The sequence below is a fragment of the Salvelinus alpinus genome, chromosome 24 (genome assembly GCF_045679555.1).
Source record: "Salvelinus alpinus chromosome 24, SLU_Salpinus.1, whole genome shotgun sequence".
NCBI lineage: Eukaryota > Metazoa > Chordata > Actinopteri > Salmoniformes > Salmonidae > Salvelinus > Salvelinus alpinus.
This window is the reverse complement of record NC_092109.1, coordinates 12,395,530-12,417,121: the sequence shown is the minus strand read 5'-3', so window position 1 is coordinate 12,417,121 and position 21,592 is coordinate 12,395,530. Positions and strand designations below refer to the sequence as shown.

The 21,592-nt window shown below is 42.6% G+C and overlaps 3 protein-coding genes across 6 annotated transcripts; all 3 read left to right on the top strand.

Moving 5' to 3' along the window:
* Nucleotides 1–4,133: 4,133 nt before the first annotated feature.
* Nucleotides 4,134–9,107, top strand: LOC139552170 (proteinase-activated receptor 1-like). The gene is made up of 3 exons (XM_071363615.1): nucleotides 4,134–4,409; nucleotides 5,135–6,028; nucleotides 6,231–9,107. Exons 1-3 carry the CDS (start codon nucleotides 4,346–4,348, stop codon nucleotides 6,620–6,622), a joined length of 1,350 nt encoding a protein of 449 aa, XP_071219716.1. The 5' UTR covers nucleotides 4,134–4,345; the 3' UTR covers nucleotides 6,623–9,107.
* An 863-nt stretch (nucleotides 9,108–9,970) lies between these two features.
* On the top strand, nucleotides 9,971–13,971 carry LOC139552171 (proteinase-activated receptor 2-like). 4 transcript variants are annotated; one of them, XM_071363618.1, is made up of 2 exons: nucleotides 9,971–10,343; nucleotides 12,233–13,971. In XM_071363618.1, the coding sequence occupies exon 2, from the start codon at nucleotides 12,316–12,318 to the stop codon at nucleotides 13,309–13,311; it is 996 nt and encodes a 331-aa protein (XP_071219719.1). In that variant the 5' UTR covers nucleotides 9,971–10,343; nucleotides 12,233–12,315; the 3' UTR covers nucleotides 13,312–13,971. The 4 variants fall into 4 exon arrangements, with proteins under 4 accessions (XP_071219719.1, XP_071219718.1, XP_071219717.1 ...); XM_071363617.1 differs by having other exon boundaries at nucleotides 10,121–10,343; nucleotides 12,238–13,971; XM_071363616.1 differs by having other exon boundaries at nucleotides 10,139–10,607.
* Nucleotides 13,972–16,574: 2,603 nt separating this feature from the next.
* LOC139552169 (proteinase-activated receptor 2-like) lies at nucleotides 16,575–19,336 on the top strand. Its single transcript, XM_071363614.1, has 2 exons — nucleotides 16,575–16,914; nucleotides 17,367–19,336. The coding sequence occupies exons 1-2, from the start codon at nucleotides 16,845–16,847 to the stop codon at nucleotides 18,455–18,457; spliced, it is 1,161 nt and encodes a 386-aa protein (XP_071219715.1). The 5' UTR covers nucleotides 16,575–16,844; the 3' UTR covers nucleotides 18,458–19,336.
* Nucleotides 19,337–21,592: the final 2,256 nt, after the last annotated feature.

Sequence of the window (21,592 nt, the reverse complement as noted above, 5' to 3'; positions counted from 1 at the left end):
TATAACTTCCATTATGAAGTACATTATATAATAATGTGTTGTCCCACAGTGATTTATTCAGTGTTATACAACGGGTGGGTGAATGCTGATTGGTTAAAACCGCATTCCAGTCTGGGTTTATTCCAAGAGTTACCATTGGCTAAATCTTTGACGTTAAAATGCCTATTTACTCTGTTCCATCTGACTGCGCAATCCACTGTCTCATCAGCCCAGCCAGGCAATTTATAAACTTGATCTCCACTATAAAAAGCATCTAGACATTATCTCACATTTCTTTTAGACTAACATTTAGCTTTCAACAGTTGAGATTTGTCTAAACCTTGCTCTCTGTCTCTCCTACATTTGCAACATTGTTCCAATTTTCAAATTCGATCTCCAGCTGTCCCATCGTAATGAACATGTCGGGATGAGACAGACAGGCAGTCAACTTTTCTCAGCCAGTCGAAATCATGAGTCAGCATAATTTTTGGGATATATACAAAGAACTATCAATAGAAAACAGGTCAAACGAAACGAAGTGCAGCTAGTTGGCTGTCTTTCTAGCTTCAGTTGGAAGTGATTGTGTTAGTTGTGTTGTTGGCTAGCTCCTCTGAATAACAGTGTCCTGACGAGAGAGTTGTAACATCTGCTTCCAACTCACACTCTCAAACACGTAGATCCCCTGAACGCAGCTCACTTTCCAGCTCACACTCTCAAACACATAAATCCCCTGAATGCAGCTCACTCTCCAGATCCTAATCATCTGAATTCTGATCACCTGTTCACACACCTGTAAGTCATTATCACACACTATTTAGTTCAGTTCTTTGCACCCCATCATTGTGAGATATTGTTTGTTTTGTGACACACTTCTATTCGGAGTGCTGGGTTTCCAGGAATTTACCCCTGGACCCAGTTACCGACGTCATCCTTTGGTCCTTTACAATAAACACCTGATGTGCCCTGCGCTTCAAACCAACTCTCTGTCTCCCATCGTGTTCATTACAAGAGCACATTTTCTATGCCAGGTGAAATCGTGCATCATTAGTTCATTGTTATGGATTTTTCAAAATAAATGTCACTAGAGAATAGCTTAAACTAATGGAACTGCAGCCACTTTGCTGTTTTTCTGGCTGACGTGGCTAAGTTAGTCGTAGTTGGCTAGCTAGCAAGCAAGGAATAAGTACGATGCCAGCCGGTATGACAATGGAACATTTAGAACGAACGACTGGGTCGCGTCCATAGATGGAGAACAAAAAGACTGAACAACTGGGTCACAGCTCTGGCAACCGAACCGATAGAATGAACGACCAGCCGGCTTGGGTAGCAACCCTAGATTTGTGTTGGGACTATATCTTGTGATAGTATGAATAAATTAATAAAAATGTTTCTAATTGAAATGTCAATCATTATTTGAGTATGTTTGTAACCCATTGTATAAAAGTGGTAATGCCCTCGAAGCCGGTGTTTGGGGCCTAACAACACCCATGCCAATATATCCTCCAAACACCGGCTTCTCTGGCATTATCACTTAATTATAAATGTGCTCTGCTGTACCACAGAGACTCAGCTGCAACTGTTGTATCTGCTCTTACAGAAATAAATTCCTTGCCATTCTTACACATCCTCTCTTGCTCACTCTCCCTCTTGAAAAATGGGGAAATTCCTGGAAATTCTGATGCCGACCATTATCAAAATCAGATCTGCACAAAATAGAGGAAATGCATCTTACAGGGGCACAACTTTCACTGGGGGAAATTGCATTTTTGTCCCCCCCAGTTTTATCATTGGAATGTGATACAAACAAGGAAACGGTGTGCTTCAAGACCATGCGGATGCCTCCAAGCGGTCAGGTAGACTGTTTGGAGTGTTTATCTGACATAAATAAATAAATATATATACATACAGTACCAGTCAAAAGTTTGGACACACCTACTCATTCAAGGGTTTATCTTAATTTTACTATTTTCTGCATTGTAGAATAATAGTGAAGACATCAAAAATATTAAATAACACATATGGAATCATGTAACCAAAAAAGTGTGAAACAGATCAAAATATACTTTATATTTGAGATTCTTCAAAGTAGCCACCATTTGCCTTGACAGCTTTGCACACTCTTGGCATTCTCTCAACCAGCTTCATGAGGTAGTCATCTGGAATGCATTTCAATTCACAGGTGTGCCTTGTTAAAAGTTGATTTTTTGAATGTCTTTCCTTCTTAATGCGTTTGAGCCAATCAGTTGTGTTGTGATAAGGTATACAGAAGATAGCCCTATTTGGTAGAATACCAAGTTCATATTATGGCAAGAACAGCTCAAATAACCAAAGAGAAATGACAGTCCATCATTACTTTAAGACATGAAGGTCAATGCAGAACATTTCAAGAACTTTGAAAGTTTCTTCAAGTATAGTCGCAAAAACCATCAAGCGCTACGATGAAACTGCCTCTCATCAGGACCGCCACAGGAAAGGAAGACTCAGAGTTACCTCTGCTGCAGAGGATAACTTCATTAGAGTTACCTGTACCTCAGATTACAGCCCAAATAAATGCTTCAGAGTTCACGTAACAGACACATCTCAACATCAACTGTTCAGAGGAGACTGCGTGAATCAGGCCTTCATGGTCAAATTGCTGCAAAGAAACCACTACTAAAGGATACGATTTGCATGGGCAAAGAAACATGAACAAGTGCAGTCGCAAAAACCATCAAGTGCTATGAGGAAACTGTCTCTCATGAGGACCGCTACAGGAAAGGAAGACCCAAAGTTACCCCTGCTGCAGAGGATAAGTGCATTAGAGTTACCAGGCTCAGAAATGAACTGCACCTCAGATTGTCCTTTGCAGAGTTCAAGTAACAGACACATCTCAACATCAACTGTTCAGAGGAGACTGCGTGAATCAGGCCTTCGTGGTTAAATTGCTGTAAAGAAACCACTACTAAAGGACACCAATAATAAGAAGAGACTTGCTTGGGCCAGGAAACACGAGCAATGGACATTAGAACGGTGGAAATCTGTCCTTTGGTGTGATGAGTCCAAATTTGAGATTTTTGGTTCCAACCAGCATGTCTTTGTGAGATGCAGAGTAGGTGAATAGATGATCACTGCACGTGTGGTTCCCATCTTGGAGCATGTAGGAGGAGGTGTGATGGTGTGGGGGTGCTTTGCTGGTGACACTGCCAGTGATTTATTTAGAATTCAAGGCACACTTAACCAGCATGGCTACCACAGCATTCTGCAGCGATACGCCATCCCATCTGGTTTGCGCTTAGTGGGACTATCATTTGTTTTTCAAAACACACCTCCAGGCTGTGTAAGGGCTATTTGACCAAGAAGAAGAGTGAAGGAGTGCTGCATCAGATGACCTGGCCTCTACAATCACCCAACCTCAACCCAATTGAGATGGTTTGGGATGAGTTGGACTGCAGAGTGAAGGAAAAGCAGCCAACAAGTGCTCCGCATATGTGGGAAATCATTCCAGGTGACTACCTCGAAGCTGATTGAGAGAATGCAAAGCTGTCCTCAAGGCAAAGGGTGGCTACTTTTAAGAATATAAAATATATTTTGATTTGTTTAACAGTTTTTCGGTTACTAGATGATTCCACATGTGTTATTTCATAGTTTTGATGTCTTCATTATTATTCTACAATGTAGAAAATAGTAAAAAATTAAGAATAACCCACGAGTAGGTGTGTCCAAACTATTTGACTGGTACTGTATGTCCCCCGACTTCTAAATCCAAAGTTGAGCCCCTGCAGCTTTATATTATCAAAAACAAGCACATACATACTAAACTAAAAAACATCAAACTGACAAAATAGCCATCTTCACATATGACCTCAGTGTTTGAAATTAATGAAATTGTTGAAAAATGTTATTGTCTGCTCTGGTCAAACTTTATGTTGTGGGTCTAGGAAGAAATAACTGGGACTATCAGTGTCAAAAAAGTACATTTTGTTTTCCAAAAATCCATAGGCTAGGTCTATTTAATAACAATTATCCTAACAAGAAAACAGCATCGATCTCCATTCAGTCAAAAATGTCATTCAACATTAAATATTGACCAACGTGAAATCTTTGACATGCAGCTGCATTATTCTTCCGTTCCGATCCTTGATCCTAACTGATGACATCAGAAGAAATGAACGCGCGCCCTGCTGAAAAAAATGCTATAATATGCGTCATGGTGGGACAGGCGACTGTGAGCTGTCTGAAAACGACAGTTTAGTAAAGTTTAGTACAGCAACAGTGAGGAGACAGACCAAACATAGTTTCAAAAACGTTTCCAGGTCTAGCAGGAGCGCTGTAGGCTTTATTAGTAAACCTGTTCATCTTTACGGGACTTCATTGCGGTTCTGGGAGGATGTTGTATAAACGTTTTCTTATCCTGGCAGCCGTGCATGCGGCGTCGTCCGCGGTTTATAACGGTGAGTAGAATTCCCCTTATGTGTGATGAAATGTTTTGTTTCCTCATAAACTGTGTCACTTTTACTTAAAGTATTTCATACAAACAACGTGTAGGCGACACTTAGTAGACCCTCTTGATACATGGCCACACATATTATTTTGCAAATGATAACTCATTCTTCTAGGTCGGTGACTTCATTTTTAAGCGCTGAATTATCACAACATAGGCCTAAATGTAGCCAACAAAATCATGCACGTTTTTTTTTGTTTGTAAATTGTCTCCAAACATTTATAGACAGTCAGGCATACATATTCCTAAATATAAATTACCAAGTCATGGTATATTTTGAATAGGCCTATAGACTATTGTAACCAGAAATAATGAATTATATTCATTCTCTCACACATTGTGTACTTTACTGATATTCCTTTCATTCATAGGCTGTGATGGATCAAAACACATTAAAATTAATTGCCATGGTCAGGACCCCAGAAGTGTTATTTTTGAACACATTTAAGTAGTTGGCCATTTTATTGACAGGATCAGCATTTTATTAACATTGTATCCCCTCATATCAGGACATGCCTCATCCCATTTCAAGGAAATCCTATAAAGAAAACCAAACAGTGATTGAGGCTCTCCACACCACTGGGCTCTATGATTGTATTACAATGTAGACTGCAGTGCTCCACACCTATCCTCATGTGTGGCTGACTCACGTCTCTATGTTGTTTTTCTACTCAGGCAGCTCCATCGTTAGGACCTTTGCCAGGAGATTAGTCACGGAATGGCCCCTGGTCACAGACGAGCATATAGATCTGGACCTGCTGGACTACTACCCAAACGAAGACAGAAATGGGCCCGGAGGCAGACTTAACATTGGATCTGCACCAGGACAGAGAGTTGGGTTTATTAACGGGTCCAGACTGGGACAGGTGGAACTGGGCTCGGTCAGGAATGTTACAGGAGTCTGGTCTTACGCTATCTCTGTTACGGCCAACGACTTCCTCACAGGCCGTCTGTCCACCATCTTCATCCCGACGCTTTACAGCGTCGTCTTCCTCATCAGCGTGCCCCTCAACACTGTTGCCATGTTGTCCTTTGCCCGACGGAGCCGGCCCATGAAGCCGGCGGTGATCTACATGCTGAACCTGGCGGCCGCTGACCTCCTGTTCACCCTACTGTTGCCCTTCAAGATCGTCTACCACTACAGTGGCAACGACTGGGGCTTCGGCGAGGGGATGTGCCGCCTGGTCACCGCCGCCTTCTACTGCAACATGTACTCCTCCATCCTCCTTATGACCTGTATCAGTGTGGACCGCCTGCTGGCCGTGGCCTACCCCATCAACTCCCTGGCCTGGAGGAGTCCATGTAACGCAGCCCTGGCCTGCAGCTCCATGTGGGTCCTGGCTGTGGGCGGCTCGCTGCCCCTGGTCCTCTCACAGCAGACGGTCTACTACGACCCACTGGGCATAACCACCTGCCATGACATCCAGGACCTGAAGCTGTTAGAGGGGCGCTACCTCTTCTTCTTCCCCATTCTCTCCTGCACCCTCTACTTCCTGCCGCTGTTCGTCACGGTGACCTGCTACTCCCGGGTGGTGCAGGTGCTCAACAGGGCTCCACGCGGCGTCATAGGTAAACAGAAACCAGACTCATGCACTTCACAAATGATATGCAGCACTGTCATCATGCAGTTTTACTAAGAGGAGCGGTTATCCCAGACCAAGATTTTGGTCTAAAAAGTTGTCTATTTGTATTGATTCTCTTTTCCATGTCTTCTGCACAACAACCTTCCCCATAAGAGGATAACAGCGTTTTCTATTGGCATTTGATCTAGGTCGTTCAAGGCAGAAGGCACGAGCAGTGGTGATGGTGGTCATCGTGCTGGTGGTGTTTGTGATCTGTTTCACGCCCACCAACGCCATCCTCCTGGCTCACTACCTCCAGATTGGTGGGCGGGTGGCGGGGGAGCCGGACGCCACTCACGTGGCCTACCTGGTGTCTCTGTGTGTGGGGAGCATAAGCTGCTGCCTGGACCCCCTGGTCTACTACTTTGGCTCATCCCGGTGCCAGAGGCAGCTTGCGGGGGCTCTGGGGTGCCGGGTGGCAGCAGAGGGAGGGAAGAATCTGGCCTCATCCTCTGGTTCTTCCAGGACCAGCACCAGGATAAGTAAGGTGGATGCCTTCCAGGCCAGCCTCAGCAGCCAGTACAAGAAACTCCTGGTCTGATAGATGGAGATACAGAGAGCTGTTTCTGATTCATTTACTAAAGTGAAGAATATATATTTAATTGACTGAAGTGAAGAATATATATTTAGTATGTACACTGAGTATACCAAACATTCGGAACACCTTCCTAATATTAAGTTGCAATCCCACCCTTTTGCATTTAGAACAGCCTTAATTCATCGGGGCATGGACTCTACAAGGTGTCGAGTCCAAAGCTTCCCACAGTTGTGTCAAGTTGGCTGGATGTCCTTTGAGTGGTGGACTATTCTTGATACACACAGGAAACTGTTGAGTATGAAAAATCCAGCAGCATTGCAGTTCCTAACACAAACCGGTGCACCTGGCACCTACTACCATACCCTGTTCAAAGGCACTTCAATCTGTTGTCTTGCCCATTCCTCTGAAAGGCACACATACACAATCCATGTTTTAATTGTCTCAAGGCTTTACCTGTCTCCTCCCCTTCAACTACACTGATTGAAGTTGATTTAGCACGTGACATTAATAAGGGATCATAGCTTTCACCTGGTCAGTCAATGTCATGGAAAGAGCAGGGGTTCTTAATGTTTTGTATACTCAGTGTATTTCCCCTTTTTCAGACAGTGTATATATGGTCTTAAAGATAGCCATGGACCAAGCTAGGTTTTTTCTGAGGAGACAGAATGGATTTGGCTCGTACATTGAATTCAGTCAGACATTCATCTGTAGCCTGTGACTCCTGGGCCTGGTTTAGCTATGCCCAACTATATGAAGAAGATACATATTTAATAAAAAATAATTGAACCTTTTATTTAACTAGGCAAGTCAGTTAAGAACAAATTCTTATTTACAAGGACGGCCTACCCCGGCCAAACCAGTGCAAGAGGCTGCTGGTCTGATTGATATGGATCAAAGCTGTTTCTGACCTGAACCCAACCACCAAGAAGGTACATTAGGGTGAGAGGAAAGGAACATTTCCATTTATAAAAATGGAATGCATGATAATGTATAACATCTTAAATTTGTATCTTAAATACATTTCCCATGGAAGTTGAAGTTGCTATTCTTGAAGTAGGTTTATGGTCCCCAAAGCAGTGTCTATGAAGTTTGATGGTTTGTGATAAGGGAATAACAAAGGGGTTATTGTTCAATCATGTATTGTACCATTTCTTAAAAGAACACTGTGGACAATACAAGGAAATGCTTTTATACGCAGGTTTAGTGAGCTCACGTCCATGCCTGTAGTGTAGGACCTGTTTCTGTTCATTTTGTTAACATTTACCATTTTTTTTATGTACAAATATTTACTCAGCAAAGTGAAATGTATAGCCTATGTTGTCGATGTTGCATAGAAATACCATGCACTATATATTATATCGCTACAATAACTTTAGCTCAGACTCATTATTGCAGTAAATTTCCAATTGTGTGAATATATATAGTGTTTGCAGAAATGGAAAAGCTATTACACAACTCCAATACACAGCCTAGGGGTGCTAAGTTGGAGTAAGTTGTGCTGTGATGCCCCCTATTGGTCTAAATCATACTTACTTCAAGTCCATTTTATTTCACATTACATCCAGCGGGTGGTGCTTTGTAGCTACTTATACTGAACAAAAATATAAACGCAACATGTAAAGTTTTGGTCCCAAGTTTCATGAGCTGAAATAAGATCCCAGAAATGTTCCATACCCACAAAAAGCTTATTTCCCTAAAATGTTGTGCACAAATCCCTGTTAGTGAGCATTTCTCCTTTGCCAAGATAATCCATCCATCTGCCAGGTGTGGCATATCAAGAAACTGATTAAACAGCATGATCATTACACAGGTACCTTGTGCTGGGGACAATAAAAGGCCACTCTAAAATGTGCCATTTTGTCACAGATGTCAGAAGTTTTGAGGGAGCGTGCAATTGGCGTGCTGACTGCAGGAATGTCCACCAGAGCTATTGCCAGAGAATTTAATGTTCATTTCTCTACCATATGCCGCCTCCAACGTTGTCTCACAACCACAGACCACGTGTAATCACACCAGCCCAGGATCTCCACATCCGGCTTCTTCACCTGAGGGATTGTCTGAGACCAGCCACCCGGACAACTGATGAAACTGAGGAGTATTTCTGTCTGTAATAAAGCCCTTTTTTCAGGGAAAAACTCATTCTGATTGGCTGGGCCTGGCTCCCCAGTGGGTGGGCCTATGCCCTCCCAGGCCCACCCATGGCTGCACCCCTGCCCGTTCATGTGAAATCCATAGATTAGGACCTAATGAATTTATTTCAATTGACTGATTTCCATATATGAACCTTAACTCAGTAACATTTTTGAAATTGTTGCATGTTGCATATTTTTGTTCAGTATATAGTTCAAACAAGTACTCAGCTTGCTAATAGAACATATTTGGTTTGAATAAATTAAACATATGCTGAATTTTAATGGTTTTAGGTGCCATAAAGACATTACAAAAAAGCAATGGTAAATATTTCTAATAAAGCATCCTTTCATCTTTAGTATCCTTTCATTTTTTAAATGTTTATTAGGAGGAAGGATTTCAAATAATGGACGCCGGAGGCATTGCGATTTGCTGAAATATTAAGTAATACATTTTAACGCACACACACACACATATACACACACTCATGCATGTTGATAATTTTAGGTAGTTGACCAAATTAGTTCTACAATAAACAATACTTTTTCTTCTATTATGATCTTAAGACAAAAGGTCAGATAACATTGTTACTTCCTGTTCTCTCCTCTGTCCTCCCATACCATCCCCAATCACCAGCAATCCTATCCATTCCATTCCTCCTTTCCACCTGAAGAAAGACAAACAGAGCAGAAAAGCACCTGAGAGTCCTCAAGCAACTAGCCTTCTGCATTAAATCACACATTTTATTGGCCAAACAGAGATGCTAGTGACTAAGTCAAACAAAAAGACCAAACCTTTGGAACTTCCACTGAGCCTGCCCTGAGGACACTGAACCTTATGCAACACACACCCCTCTCTCATTCATCTCATAAACCTTTGTTATGTGTTGCAACTGGGAACATAAAGAAGGAGAAGAAAATGGCAGAGGATAATCTATTTGTTATTCTTTAACCGTGAGGAAATATTCTTGATGCACTTTTCTTTTCCACTAAAAGGTTAACCCACTATTTACTAGCCTACCTACTAATCTACTGCCACGCAGTGCTGAAATGTAATTTTCCTTAGCCCTATGCAGGTGGTATTGAAGTTGCCCCTTGGCACAGCTCTAGGATCAGCTTATACCAGGGTTCCCCAACTAGTGGCCAGCTGGACAAATTTGTCCCCCATGTTTTTTGAGCAAAAAATAAATAAATATTCATTGTCGGACATATTTTTTGATACAAACATCAGAAAATCAGCTCCAAGTTATTTTAATTTGGGAAATCTGTTACCAAGTATTTCCACGCATAATTGAGAGACATGTGGTCTTATACAAACGTCAGCAAGGTTTGAAATGATGTTTTAGTCAAATCTGTTTGGGCTTCCTGTGGTCAATTTGCAGTCTACAAATTAGTTGTAATTATTTTCCAGCCCCCGACCATCCACTCAAGAAAAAAATCGGCCCGCGCGCGGCTGAATCTAGTTCATGATCCCTGTCTTATACCTTCCCCAACCCAAATTCCAACTTGAAGCCTTAGTGTAAAAACACAAAACTGACCTTAGATCAATGTCTGAGGGCGAGATCCTACTAGAGCGAGTCAGCCTGAGGACACAGGTGCGTACGGTCACATGACACCACACAGGTTTTTTTTTCTTCCCACCTGTTATGTGAGGGCGGGATGTGGTACTTCCTCGATAGTGTCATGCAGACAGAAGGAATCCACAAACAAACGCGCCGTCGGCATTCAACACTCTTCATACATCGCAAATAGATTGTTGTTGGATCCTTTTGTGGAAGTTAACATGAGTTTTAAGCCACATTGTTTGAAACTTATATTTTTATTGGCCTGTGCCGAGCACTGTCTGTCTCAGGAAACTGGTAAGAGCTGTTAGCCTTTCCCCTCGTCTAGTTATTGGTGTGTGTTTTTGTTCGTTGTGATATTCTTAAATGTATTTATGGTAAAAGTATTGAGTCGAATCCCCTCTCTGATTCCTAAATTAATACCAAGTTTGTGAAATACTCCTGCTTGTGATGTCGTCGTTCTTACCAACCTTAAGACATCGAAGGGTTCGTTAATGTAGCCCGGCGCCCGTATAGGGGTCTCTTGCACCATCTGAAAGTTGATTGCATTCTTTTTGGAACCGGTGTTGTGCCGAAAATCTCACCACCTGCCAGAATCCCCTCCTTTTAATTTCCTTAATTTTGTGGCTAGCGTCAAATACTTTCTGTGGTACACATCAGAGTCAAATACTTTCAATAGAACCAACTTCAGGTCAGGCAACCGACATTAATAATAAATGTATGTGTGTAATATTAAACATGGAGGGAGTAAAATGTTGGAAAGCAATAAACATTTCAGAACTGGCTAAATTATTATCCTTACACTTTCAAAAATACTAGTCGAAAAAATACTCGCCCAGGGCGCCATACAAGCTAGAACAGCCACATGCACTTGAAGGGGGGGTTTCGGCACAATACCGGGCAACCCCCTCGGGCGTGAGTCAGGTGTCCGGCTCTGTCCAGCGGCGAAGTCGGCTCCAAACAAAAGTGACTTAGGGCCTAATTACGGATGTGTAGTAACCTAATTTGTAAGATTCGGTTTCCCTATGCAAAAGTGAACGCTTTATCTGCATTCCCAATGATAAGTAATTAGAAAATTCAAACATTTTATTGAATGGAGAAGAGATGTTGTATCACAGAACAATGATACCTATATTTCACTGGATGTATAAATCTGATTGGCGTTTCCACTCACTACCAAATATGGTGATGAGCGGGTGGCCAGTAGTGGGAGAAGATGGCGCAAGATGGATTTTGGCTCTGACAACCGCCTTGGAAACCTACTGTTCAATTTGAGAAGGGCACTCCTCCCTCCCCGCTTTCGCCCGATGACATGACTGGCCTCTGTCCGGTGTAAAATAAGTCCCTCATCAATTAGTATGGTCACATGGTACTTTCAAGACAACTGGGAACTTGGGGGGAAAAACGTGGTCAAACATGACGTTAGTGATTTTCAAGTCGGAGCGCTAGAAAGATGCCCAAATTTTAGAGTTTCCAATTTCCCAGTTAATTTGAACGTGAGCGCATTCCCCTGCTCAGACGTTGCATGCGTCAACCATTGGTTGCGTGCCACATCATCGACTGACATAGCAATCTGTATGTGGTTAGCTGATATGTAAAATACTTATCCAGGCGTTGTAAGATCTGGCAAGGGTAGCAACACCTGGGCAGAGGAACGCGCCCAAAATGTCATTACACATACTAATGACAGACTTTTGACAGTCACGATTTAAGAGAAAATGACCAACTGGAGTTTTATTAGTTGACTTCATATAATTTGTCTTTGTTGGCTCTATATAATTTCAAGTAATAGTTGAAGCATGAACCTGACAGAGAATTAAATCACATGTCTATTGTATTCAAATGGCATACTTTATAACCCCATTGTTTGAATTCCTTAATAGCCCTGTTCCTACTCGCCTTGTTCCTCTTCTCTTTCTCAGAGCAGATCAATGCTGATGCTGAAAACCGAGCCTTCACGGGGACCGAGTCACCGGAAGGAGTGTGGGTCTCCCAGACGGCCCACATGGTCCTGGACAGTCGTCTGACCACGGTGTTCCTCCCCATCGTCTACATAGTGGTGTTTGCTGTGGGGCTGCCTACCAACGCCATGGCCATCTGGGTCTTCCTGTTCAGGACCAAGAAGAAGCACCCTGCCGCCATCTACATGGCCAACCTGGCTCTGTCCGACCTGCTCTTTGTCATCTGGACTCCCCTGAAGATCGCCTACCACTTCAACGGCAACGACTGGATCTATGGCGAGGGGTTATGTAAAGTCCTGGTGGGCTTCTTCTACGGGAACATGTACTGCTCCATCCTCTTCATCACCTGTCTGAGTGTCCAGCGCTACTGGGCCATTGTCAAACCACTCTCCCAGAATAGGAGAAACAACGAGGTAGCCATCGGCGTCTCTGTCACAGTCTGGGTGGGGGTCTGGCTGATGACCACCCCTCTCTACCTCTATGACCAGACGGTCAAAGTGACCAACCTCAACATCATCACATGCCACGACGTCACCCGACCCAGCCAGAATAGCATGGCCGCAGGCTACTTCCTGACCATGGGAATCCTGGGATTTGTAGTTCCCACCGTGGTGTGCGTGGTGGCCTACATTCTGATGCTCAAGTCCCTGAGGAACTCCATGACAGATGCCAGCATCACCAAGAATCGGCACAAGGCGGTGGTGCTAATCATCACTGTGTTGGTCATGTTCCTGGTCTGTTTCACCCCCAGTAACATCATGCTGCTGGTGCACTACTCCCTCCTGCTGGCCGGAGGCGTGAACAACGGCTACGGCTTCTACATCTCCACCCTGTGTCTGGCCGCCCTCAACAGCTGCGTGGATCCATTCATTTACTACTTCATCTCAGAGGAGTTCAGGCAGCATGTGAAGAACACACTGAGATGCCGCAGTGAGAGGACGGTGGAGAGAATGAGGGTCTCGTTCAACGCTCTGAAGTACTCCAAAAAGAGTAGCACCTACACTTCCGACTCTGGGAAAACACAGAGCAGCTCCTGTTAAGGGGGGGTTGTCATATGGAGATAGTTGGCTGTACTGATGTTTTTCGAAGAACTGGATGAGTGAAAGGGAATACCGGGTTGGTGTCGATTTACCATGGTTCTTTCACCTGACATCTGTTTTCATCAGTATCAATGGAGACGAAGCCATTTTAAATGGAGATACAACCCCAGACTACTTCATATATTATGTGCTTATTACATTGCCTTCACTCTCCTCATACATTTTGTTTGTTTTTGTGCAGATTTTGTTGGTTTTATGTAGAGGACAAAATTGATAAGTGTGAAGAGGCATTGTTTTTATTCTGTGTTTCTGATCCATTCCCCACATTTAAATAGTCCGATGTCCATTAAGTTTGTTCCAGCACTGCAGCTCTCTGAAACTGTAAACTTAGTTCGCAGTGCCCTATAGCACTGACCCTTCACTTTTGGTAATGTGCACTGTTCTTTTATCAAATGAGCCATTACTTAACCTAAATCATGACGCGATGATCTTTGTAGCACCTATGCATCCTTGTAAATGCACATCTGATTGACTCAGGTGACATGTATAAATTGTTTATTTATAGTTTTTTTATTTTATTGTGTATATGTTTTCTTTTTCTGCATGTTGTGATAGAAAGTATGTCATGTCTTTTTTTAAATAAAAAATAAATAAATTCTATGGCCTTGGTTTTCAGTCAGCCGAGTGGCATTTAGCATTGGTTCCTTCTGTTGTGAGTTTGCTTGCATGAACAAATAAAAAGGGGAAATTCTGATCATTATCTTGAATGCACTGCATAGCTGTGGGGTGGGGGTGCTGCAATTTAAATAATCTTCGAAGGGAGTAGTTTGGGGATGGGAACGATTTTTCCTACGCTGCAGACAGCTCTATTTGTCTGTTAATAAAGGTCCAGTGCATTTTATTTGTGATTTTTCATGGGTTGCTGCAGAACCCTCATACCCCTACTTCCTGTTTGTTGATGCACAGTATAGTTTTGTCAGTGACTTTAGCCTACACCCTGAGAGATGTTGCTGAAATGGCACTCTTCAAATTGGTTGACAAATCTATTTAATCAGAATAAAGAAATGGTGGAATGGGTTTACTTCAATGTGGAAAATCACATATCTAAAAAGCATTGCCTCAAAATTGACCATTGTCCAGGCATACATGAAATGGTGAATACTTTCTTTATTGCAGCAATGCCCAAGAGAACCAATACCAGATTGGCATAGTTCTGATTTATATAGAACTGGGTAAGGGAGACCAGGAATGGTTGTAACACTTCACCGTTTCATCGGTTTCTCAGAGATCGTTTATGGTAGTGTATTCAGAACTTGATACAAACAACCTAAATCTGTCCTTTACAAATTGGTGTGGTAATATATGTAAATCAAACTGCAAATGCATGGTGTCTTAAATACAAGGAGTGAAGTGTTACAACTAAACCAGACCATGGGGTAAATTGTAACAGTGCTTGGGGGGAATTGTAACAGAATTTTTTTAAAGTACATATGACATGCAACTAATTATTGAATGCTTTTGAGACCATGAGAGCAACATTGCCAAGTTTACCTTTTGTTTGGCAGAAATAATACATGTAACATTTAGTGGCCGCTGCCAACATACTGACTCAACTCCAGCCACTTTAATAACGGGAATTGATGGAAATTAGGTAAAAATGTATCACTAGCCACTTAATATAATGTTTATATACCCTACATTACTCATCTCATATGTATATACTGTACTCTATACCATCTACTGCATCTTGCCTATGCCGTTCTGTACCATCACTCATTCATATATCTTTATGTACATATTCTTTATCCCTTTACACTTGTGTGTATAAGGTAGTAGTTGTGGAATTGTTAGGTTAGATTACTTGTTGGTTATTACTGCATTGTTGGAACTAGAAGCACAAGCATTTCGCTACACTCGCATTAACATCTGCTAACCATGTGTATGTGACAAATAAAATTTGATTTGATTTGATTTATTATTTTACTCTTCTAAATGGTTCTCAACCAAACAACTAGGCTAAACTGAACACCTGAACGTGTGTGTTTGCGTGCGTAGCTGTGTGTGACAATTTTGGACATGTTCACTTAATCAGATTCACAGTTGTGACAGCGGTATGGCTGTCCTGGGGTACAGGCTTGGTGGGCCCATAATTTGCTTTCCCAGCAACACCCAGACCTCCTTGGACTCATGCACACAATGCAGAAGTTTTCTTCATCGGAAGAATCTGAATCTTCTGGTTCAATCTGCTTTGTTTTGGCTTTTTTCTTAGGCAGGACAGTTGTTTGATGTGTTTCAGTGTGGTTTGTCTTGGCTTGCTTCTTTCCAGCAGTTTTTTTAGGCAGGGCAATTACAATTTTTGCCTTCTGAGCGCTTGACTTTTTATGCTCTTCCTCCAGTGCCTGCTTGATGGGTGTATCCATCAAAATCACAGTTTCTCCTCTTCCTACCCCTTGTTGCAATTTTCCTGAGTCCTTCTTTTGAGAAGGGGTGTAGATCAACTGGGTTGAAATCGGAAGAGTAATCTGTGCAGAATCTGTACAGCGTCACATAACATATGCTCTACAATTTTGCAACTGACCTGATTGACTTCCCCTGCTCTGCTTTTGACGCTTTGTTCAAAGTGTGGAGAGGTCTGGCTTTCTTTTCCATAATCCAGGACTGCTGAAAGTAAAATAAAACATTCAGTTTTCTCACAAGTTGTACAACTAACCCTGACCCTTGCAGCCATTAGCTAGCTTAAATTTGAGCTAAATGTTAACTTTAGCATTTCTAATTTGAATCAAATATCTCTACACAGACTGGTTATAAACCTGATAAGTTTGGTGAACAGAACTACAAAGCAGTTTATATGCCATCACAAAAACAAATTTACCTAGAAATCAGATTTCTGTCAATAGAATCTGCAGTTTATTATAGAGACTTGCTTTTTCACATGAGGGTTCAATACTAAACTGAGCATGTGCACAGTGAATCATATAATTCTACATCGCTCCCGATTGGAGTAATTGCAAGTGTTACAACCATCCCCGGTCTCCCCTATACATCCCTATAAGATTTACATAGAATTAATTGCGATTTGTCTGCGATCCTTAGATATGACCAAACAGGTAAGAGCCGTGTAAAGTATCGCGCTACTCAGCTACGTGATTACCTTCCCTGTTTAGACTCGAGATGTAAAAGCCAAAGGAAACTACTTGTATGCTTAGTGAAGGAGTATAGATTTGTAAGCAGCATACAAATATGGTGTTTCATACATTGTCATCTTTCCTATTGGTTTACTGATTCCTGTTAATCAAAGCACTATGCTCGAGGCAGGTGGAAACTCACAGACACTCGAAACCATGTAACGTGCGTGCAGAGAGAGGGCGCGCGGTGGTTGATTCCGTCAGTCTCTGGTAGTTGTTAGGGTGTGTCTTGTTTAGGGCAGAGGGAGAAAGAAAGGTATATTGGACATCGGAGTTAAGTTAACAACCATTTCGAACTCGGTAGGACTAGATACACAGACCATTCATTCTGTACAAAGTTCACGGACAATGGCCTCATCTCGAATACTTTCCTACTTATTGTTGCTCGGTTGCGCGTGTGCAACAAATCCGTTTCAAGGTAAGATTTACCTTTTGTAAAGTATCTCATGTCTTTTTCAGTAGACCTGTGTTGAGCTTAGCGTACTCGTCGGTTCCAACCTGTGGTTAACCTACTTTTTCAGAGTATCAACAGTTCTTTATTCAAATGCTTTTTCGTGTGCCAGGAATATGTATAGTTTGTTTTTACCCATTTAGTATGGATCGCCTAGAGATGGAACGACCCTATATATTTGAGATATTAAGAAGACTGTGAAAATCGAGTTAATACCTTATCATGTTTGACCTTTTTTAAGAATGTCTTAACAATATAGAGTCTGTCATTCAAATCATTGCTTAATTTAATGATTTGTGTATGTTGTTTAGCCATGTAGTTTTTTCTTACAGTAACGTATTGTATGTTGCGGCTCACCAAAACCGTTCAACATTATAGGTCTTTGTCAGTGATGTTTCTCTCCTGTGCTTCATCAAAAGGTAAAGGACGAGGGTTCATCGGGGTGGTTGACCCTCAGGATGCTGACCGTGTTACAGTGTCCAAGGCGACCGCGGACACGCTGCGGAGCAGTCTGACCACGGTGTTCCTCCCCATCGTCTACATAGTGGTGTTTGCTGTGGGGCTGCCTACCAACGCCATGGCCATCTGGGTCTTCCTGTTCAGGACCAAGAAGAAGCACCCTTCCGCCATCTACATGGCCAACCTGGCTCTGTCCGACCTGCTCTTTGTCATCTGGACTCCCCTGAAGATTGCCTACCACCTCAACGGCAACGACTGGATCTATGGAGAGGGGTTATGTAAAGTCCTGGTGGGCTTCTTCTACGGGAACATGTACTGCTCCATCCTCTTCATCACCTGTCTGAGTGTCCAGCGCTACTGGGGTGTGGCCCATCCTCTATCTCAGCAGAGGAAGAACAACAAAGTGGCGGTCGCTGTCTCCGTCTCTATCTGGGCCTTCATCTGGCTCACCACCACCCCTCTGTACCTGTACAACCACACGGCCAAGCTCAAGGACCCTAACATCACCACCTGCCATGATGTCAACATCATCCATGACCTGGAGGACCCCTTCCCTGACGTAGCGCTCCCCTACTTCTACTTCGTCCTCATGGCCGGCATCGTGTTCCTGGTCCCCTCGGTGGTCATCATCTTTGCCTACATCCTCCTCCTCAATGCTCTCGGGAACGCCATGGCGGACGGGAGCGCCGGGAAGAACCGTCGGAAAGCCGTGGTGCTGATCGTGACCGTGCTGGTCACCTTCCTGGTGTGTTTCATCCCCAGTAACATCATGCTGGTCGTCCACTACTCCCTCCTCAAAGACGGGGTGGTCAACAACGGCTACGGCTTCTACATCACCACTCTGTGTCTGGCCAGCCTCAACAGCTGCCTGGATCCCTTTATCTACTACTTTGTGTCAGAGGACTTCAGGGACCATGTGAAGAACACACTGCTGTGTAGGAGCAGCAGGACGGTGGAGAGGATGAGGGTCTCCTTCAGCTCCATGAAGTACTCCAGGAAGAGCAAGGCCTACGTGTCTGAGTCTGGGAACACACAGAGCAGTACCTGCTAGTAGTGGATGACTTGGGAAAGACGCTGGCAGAGGGTCGTTGAAAAGGACTGTGATGCACTGGAACTGGCTGTACGCGCCTTGTAAAAATGTAGAGACCTAAAAGGGTCTCTCCTATAACTGTTGTGAAATAGAATCATTTACAAGAAAGGGATCATGATGGTGTGTTATTGTGTGGGACAGACGCACAACCTGACTTCTCACAGGACCAGGACATCGAGTCCAGAAGAGGAGAAAATGGGTCTCAGCACAGTAAGCGAACCACCCATAAGAGGAACTATATTACTTATCTGTCTAACAGTGTGTCAGGAGGAGTTTTAGTAAGTTTTAAATTAGGATTTTGGCCACTGCTGAGTCGCCTTACACAGACTACTAGTGAAAATGGCTGAATATATATAGCCTGGACTTGTTACACTTTTTGTGATTTTCATATGAATGACGTTAGAGGGCAAATGTGAAAGATGTAAATATCTAGTTAGATATTGTCTTAATGTGAAGATCAAGAGGTCAAACAACAATGCATATCGGACATGTTATTGCCTAGCACATGGGGAAACAACATGTCTTATGAAATCCCCAGTTAGTTAATGGAACGTGGTGTCAAATGTCATGCAGTTAGGTGTAAGGTATTGAGTATTATGGTGATGAGTTACCTATATTTTAGAAGGGGCAGTGTTGGGGCCAAACTGGCTTTAAGTCTATAATCTACCTGTCTCCACTGTTCTATGCCTTTATACTGTATATTCGCCTCAGTGAGATCATATAGGCTGTAGGCCAGACACATTAACACTGTGCATTTTTACTTTTGTGCCATTGTTTTAAGCCATTCAAAGTTTGTTGTTTTTAAGTTTGTTTCTTAAATAAACATATGACATACAATCAGCTAATGGTGTTAGCTAGTTTCTATAGTTATTATTGTTCTTTTAATGTGTAACTTTGTCTCTGTTGCGTAATCCTTATCACGTTCCAATGCCCTGGTGCTCATGGAAGGGGGTAGACTGACTCACTCCTCTCACATGGTGGCAAATGACTTTACAACAAGAGTCATTGTCTGTGATTATAGTCTTCTTCATTCACAGGCTGGAATTTGTGAAATGTGTCCTGGTGGCTTTGTGTGACAATCTGAGGACAGATGTTTCTGTGGATCAGTTAACAGCTTTTTATTTTGAGTTTTTTTTCATGAAGGTCAATGTATCAGCACAACTGTGAAACTACAGGGATTTTTAAGGTTCTCATCTATTACAAAAACGTACTGTCTGTCATTCAGAGGTAGTCTAGGCTGGGGAGTGTTTCAGAGCGAGATGGGACATGTTTCCATGGTGTCAGTGATTTTCCCACAGATAACTAGTCTCGAGGAGCCTCTTGAGAGCAGGCAGGAACAACCTCTGATTACTGGTTCGCTGCGATACACTCCTCACCTTTTAATAGGTAGATATATTTTATGAGTATTGCAGAGATAGCTTACTCTGTATTGAAATATCCTGTGCAATGTTGCGCTGTGGAAACAGGTTTATTCTGTAGAGTTTGTGTAAAACTAAATGTAGTCTACTGGAAAATATAAGGATCTAGAGAGATGACCATGTTCAGCTCACTCCCTAGCTCTGTGTTTATACAGACACCCTAATCTGTCCTGGTATAACTAGACACTACAATATACACTCTTCATAGCTTAAATTCTTTAGGGATCCGTGTGTTAGATTGCTGCGTGATATTGCGCACTACAAGTAGCAGAAGGTATGTTTCTGCAGGGATGACCGGAGACAGCCAATTGGCACTCCCCCACGAGCATGCTGGAAGAGTGAACACCAGCCCAGCCGTAATCCTATAAAGGCCACCGTTTTTGAGATTGACCTAGTTTTTTTTGTAATGGGGTTTCTCCCTATGCACCTGCCAATGTAAATCCATTGCTCTATAATAGTAACCAGACATAATATAGTGCTAATGTTTTTCCCATTGATAACCTGAATGACAAAACTTGACTCTCGCCCTGAGAACATTGCAAGGGAAAAGATCCATTTTAAGAGGAAAAACAGATTTCTTACCAGCTTTTTACCAAAAAGAACAAGGTATTCCACAATGTGTCCAAAGCCGAGAAAGAATCTCTTGTGGAACTCAAAAATGACTCGAGTATCATTATCAAGCCTGCCGACGGAGGTGTGGTGGGGATACAAAATGCAGCAGACTATGAAAAGGTCATTCTGAGACAACTCAGTGATGAATTTTACAGAAGACTCTAAGGACCCTACTAATCAATTCAAGTCTCTGATCTGTGATAAATTGTCATAATTTTTTTGAATGAAGTGGAAATGACAAAGATAGAATATGAATATATGAAAGTTGACTGCCCAACCACACCTGTCGTATACGCTCTGTCCAAAATTCACAACAGCATGACACCACCTATACCAGGCAGGCCCATTGTGAGCAGTAATGGATCTCTGACAGAGAATATCTCTACCTTTTGGAGACCATCTTGTGAAACCCTGGGGCCATCTCCCTCTCCACGTATACTAGAGACTTGATTTTATTAATCTTTTGAAATCTGTGGACCGTATATCTGAAAATTCTATTCTGTGTACTTTTGATGTTACTGGTCTTTCTGTGGGTAAAACAAAGCGTGAATTAAAAGTACGTATCTCAGAGCATCGTAGCACCATTAGGTGCAAAAACTTGACCTACCCAGTTGCGGCCCACTTTTTGGAGGCAGGCCACTCGATTTCATCTTTGCGTTATATTGGCATCGAACATGTCACCCTCCCTAGGAAAGGGGGTGACCTTGATCATTTATTGTTAAGACGAGAGGCTGCTTGGATATTTAATTTAAAGACCCTTGCTCCCTTCGGTCTTAACGTGGACTTTGATCTGAAGCCATTCTTGTGATTGTTGTGTTTGTTGTGACTTTGCCATTGTGGTTGTTTGTAGGCTTGTGTGGTCTTAAGTGAGTCTATGATCGTATGCTATCCATTTGTATTTATTGTATGTTGCTCTTTCTATGCCATTTTAATATGAGAAATTAACCAATGATATTAGGCCACTCTTGGCCATGATTACAGACACCTGTGTGTCTTGACACTATATATAAACGAGTCATCCCGCAGTGTCTGTGATTGTACCCTGATGAAGACAGCTTGCCTGTCG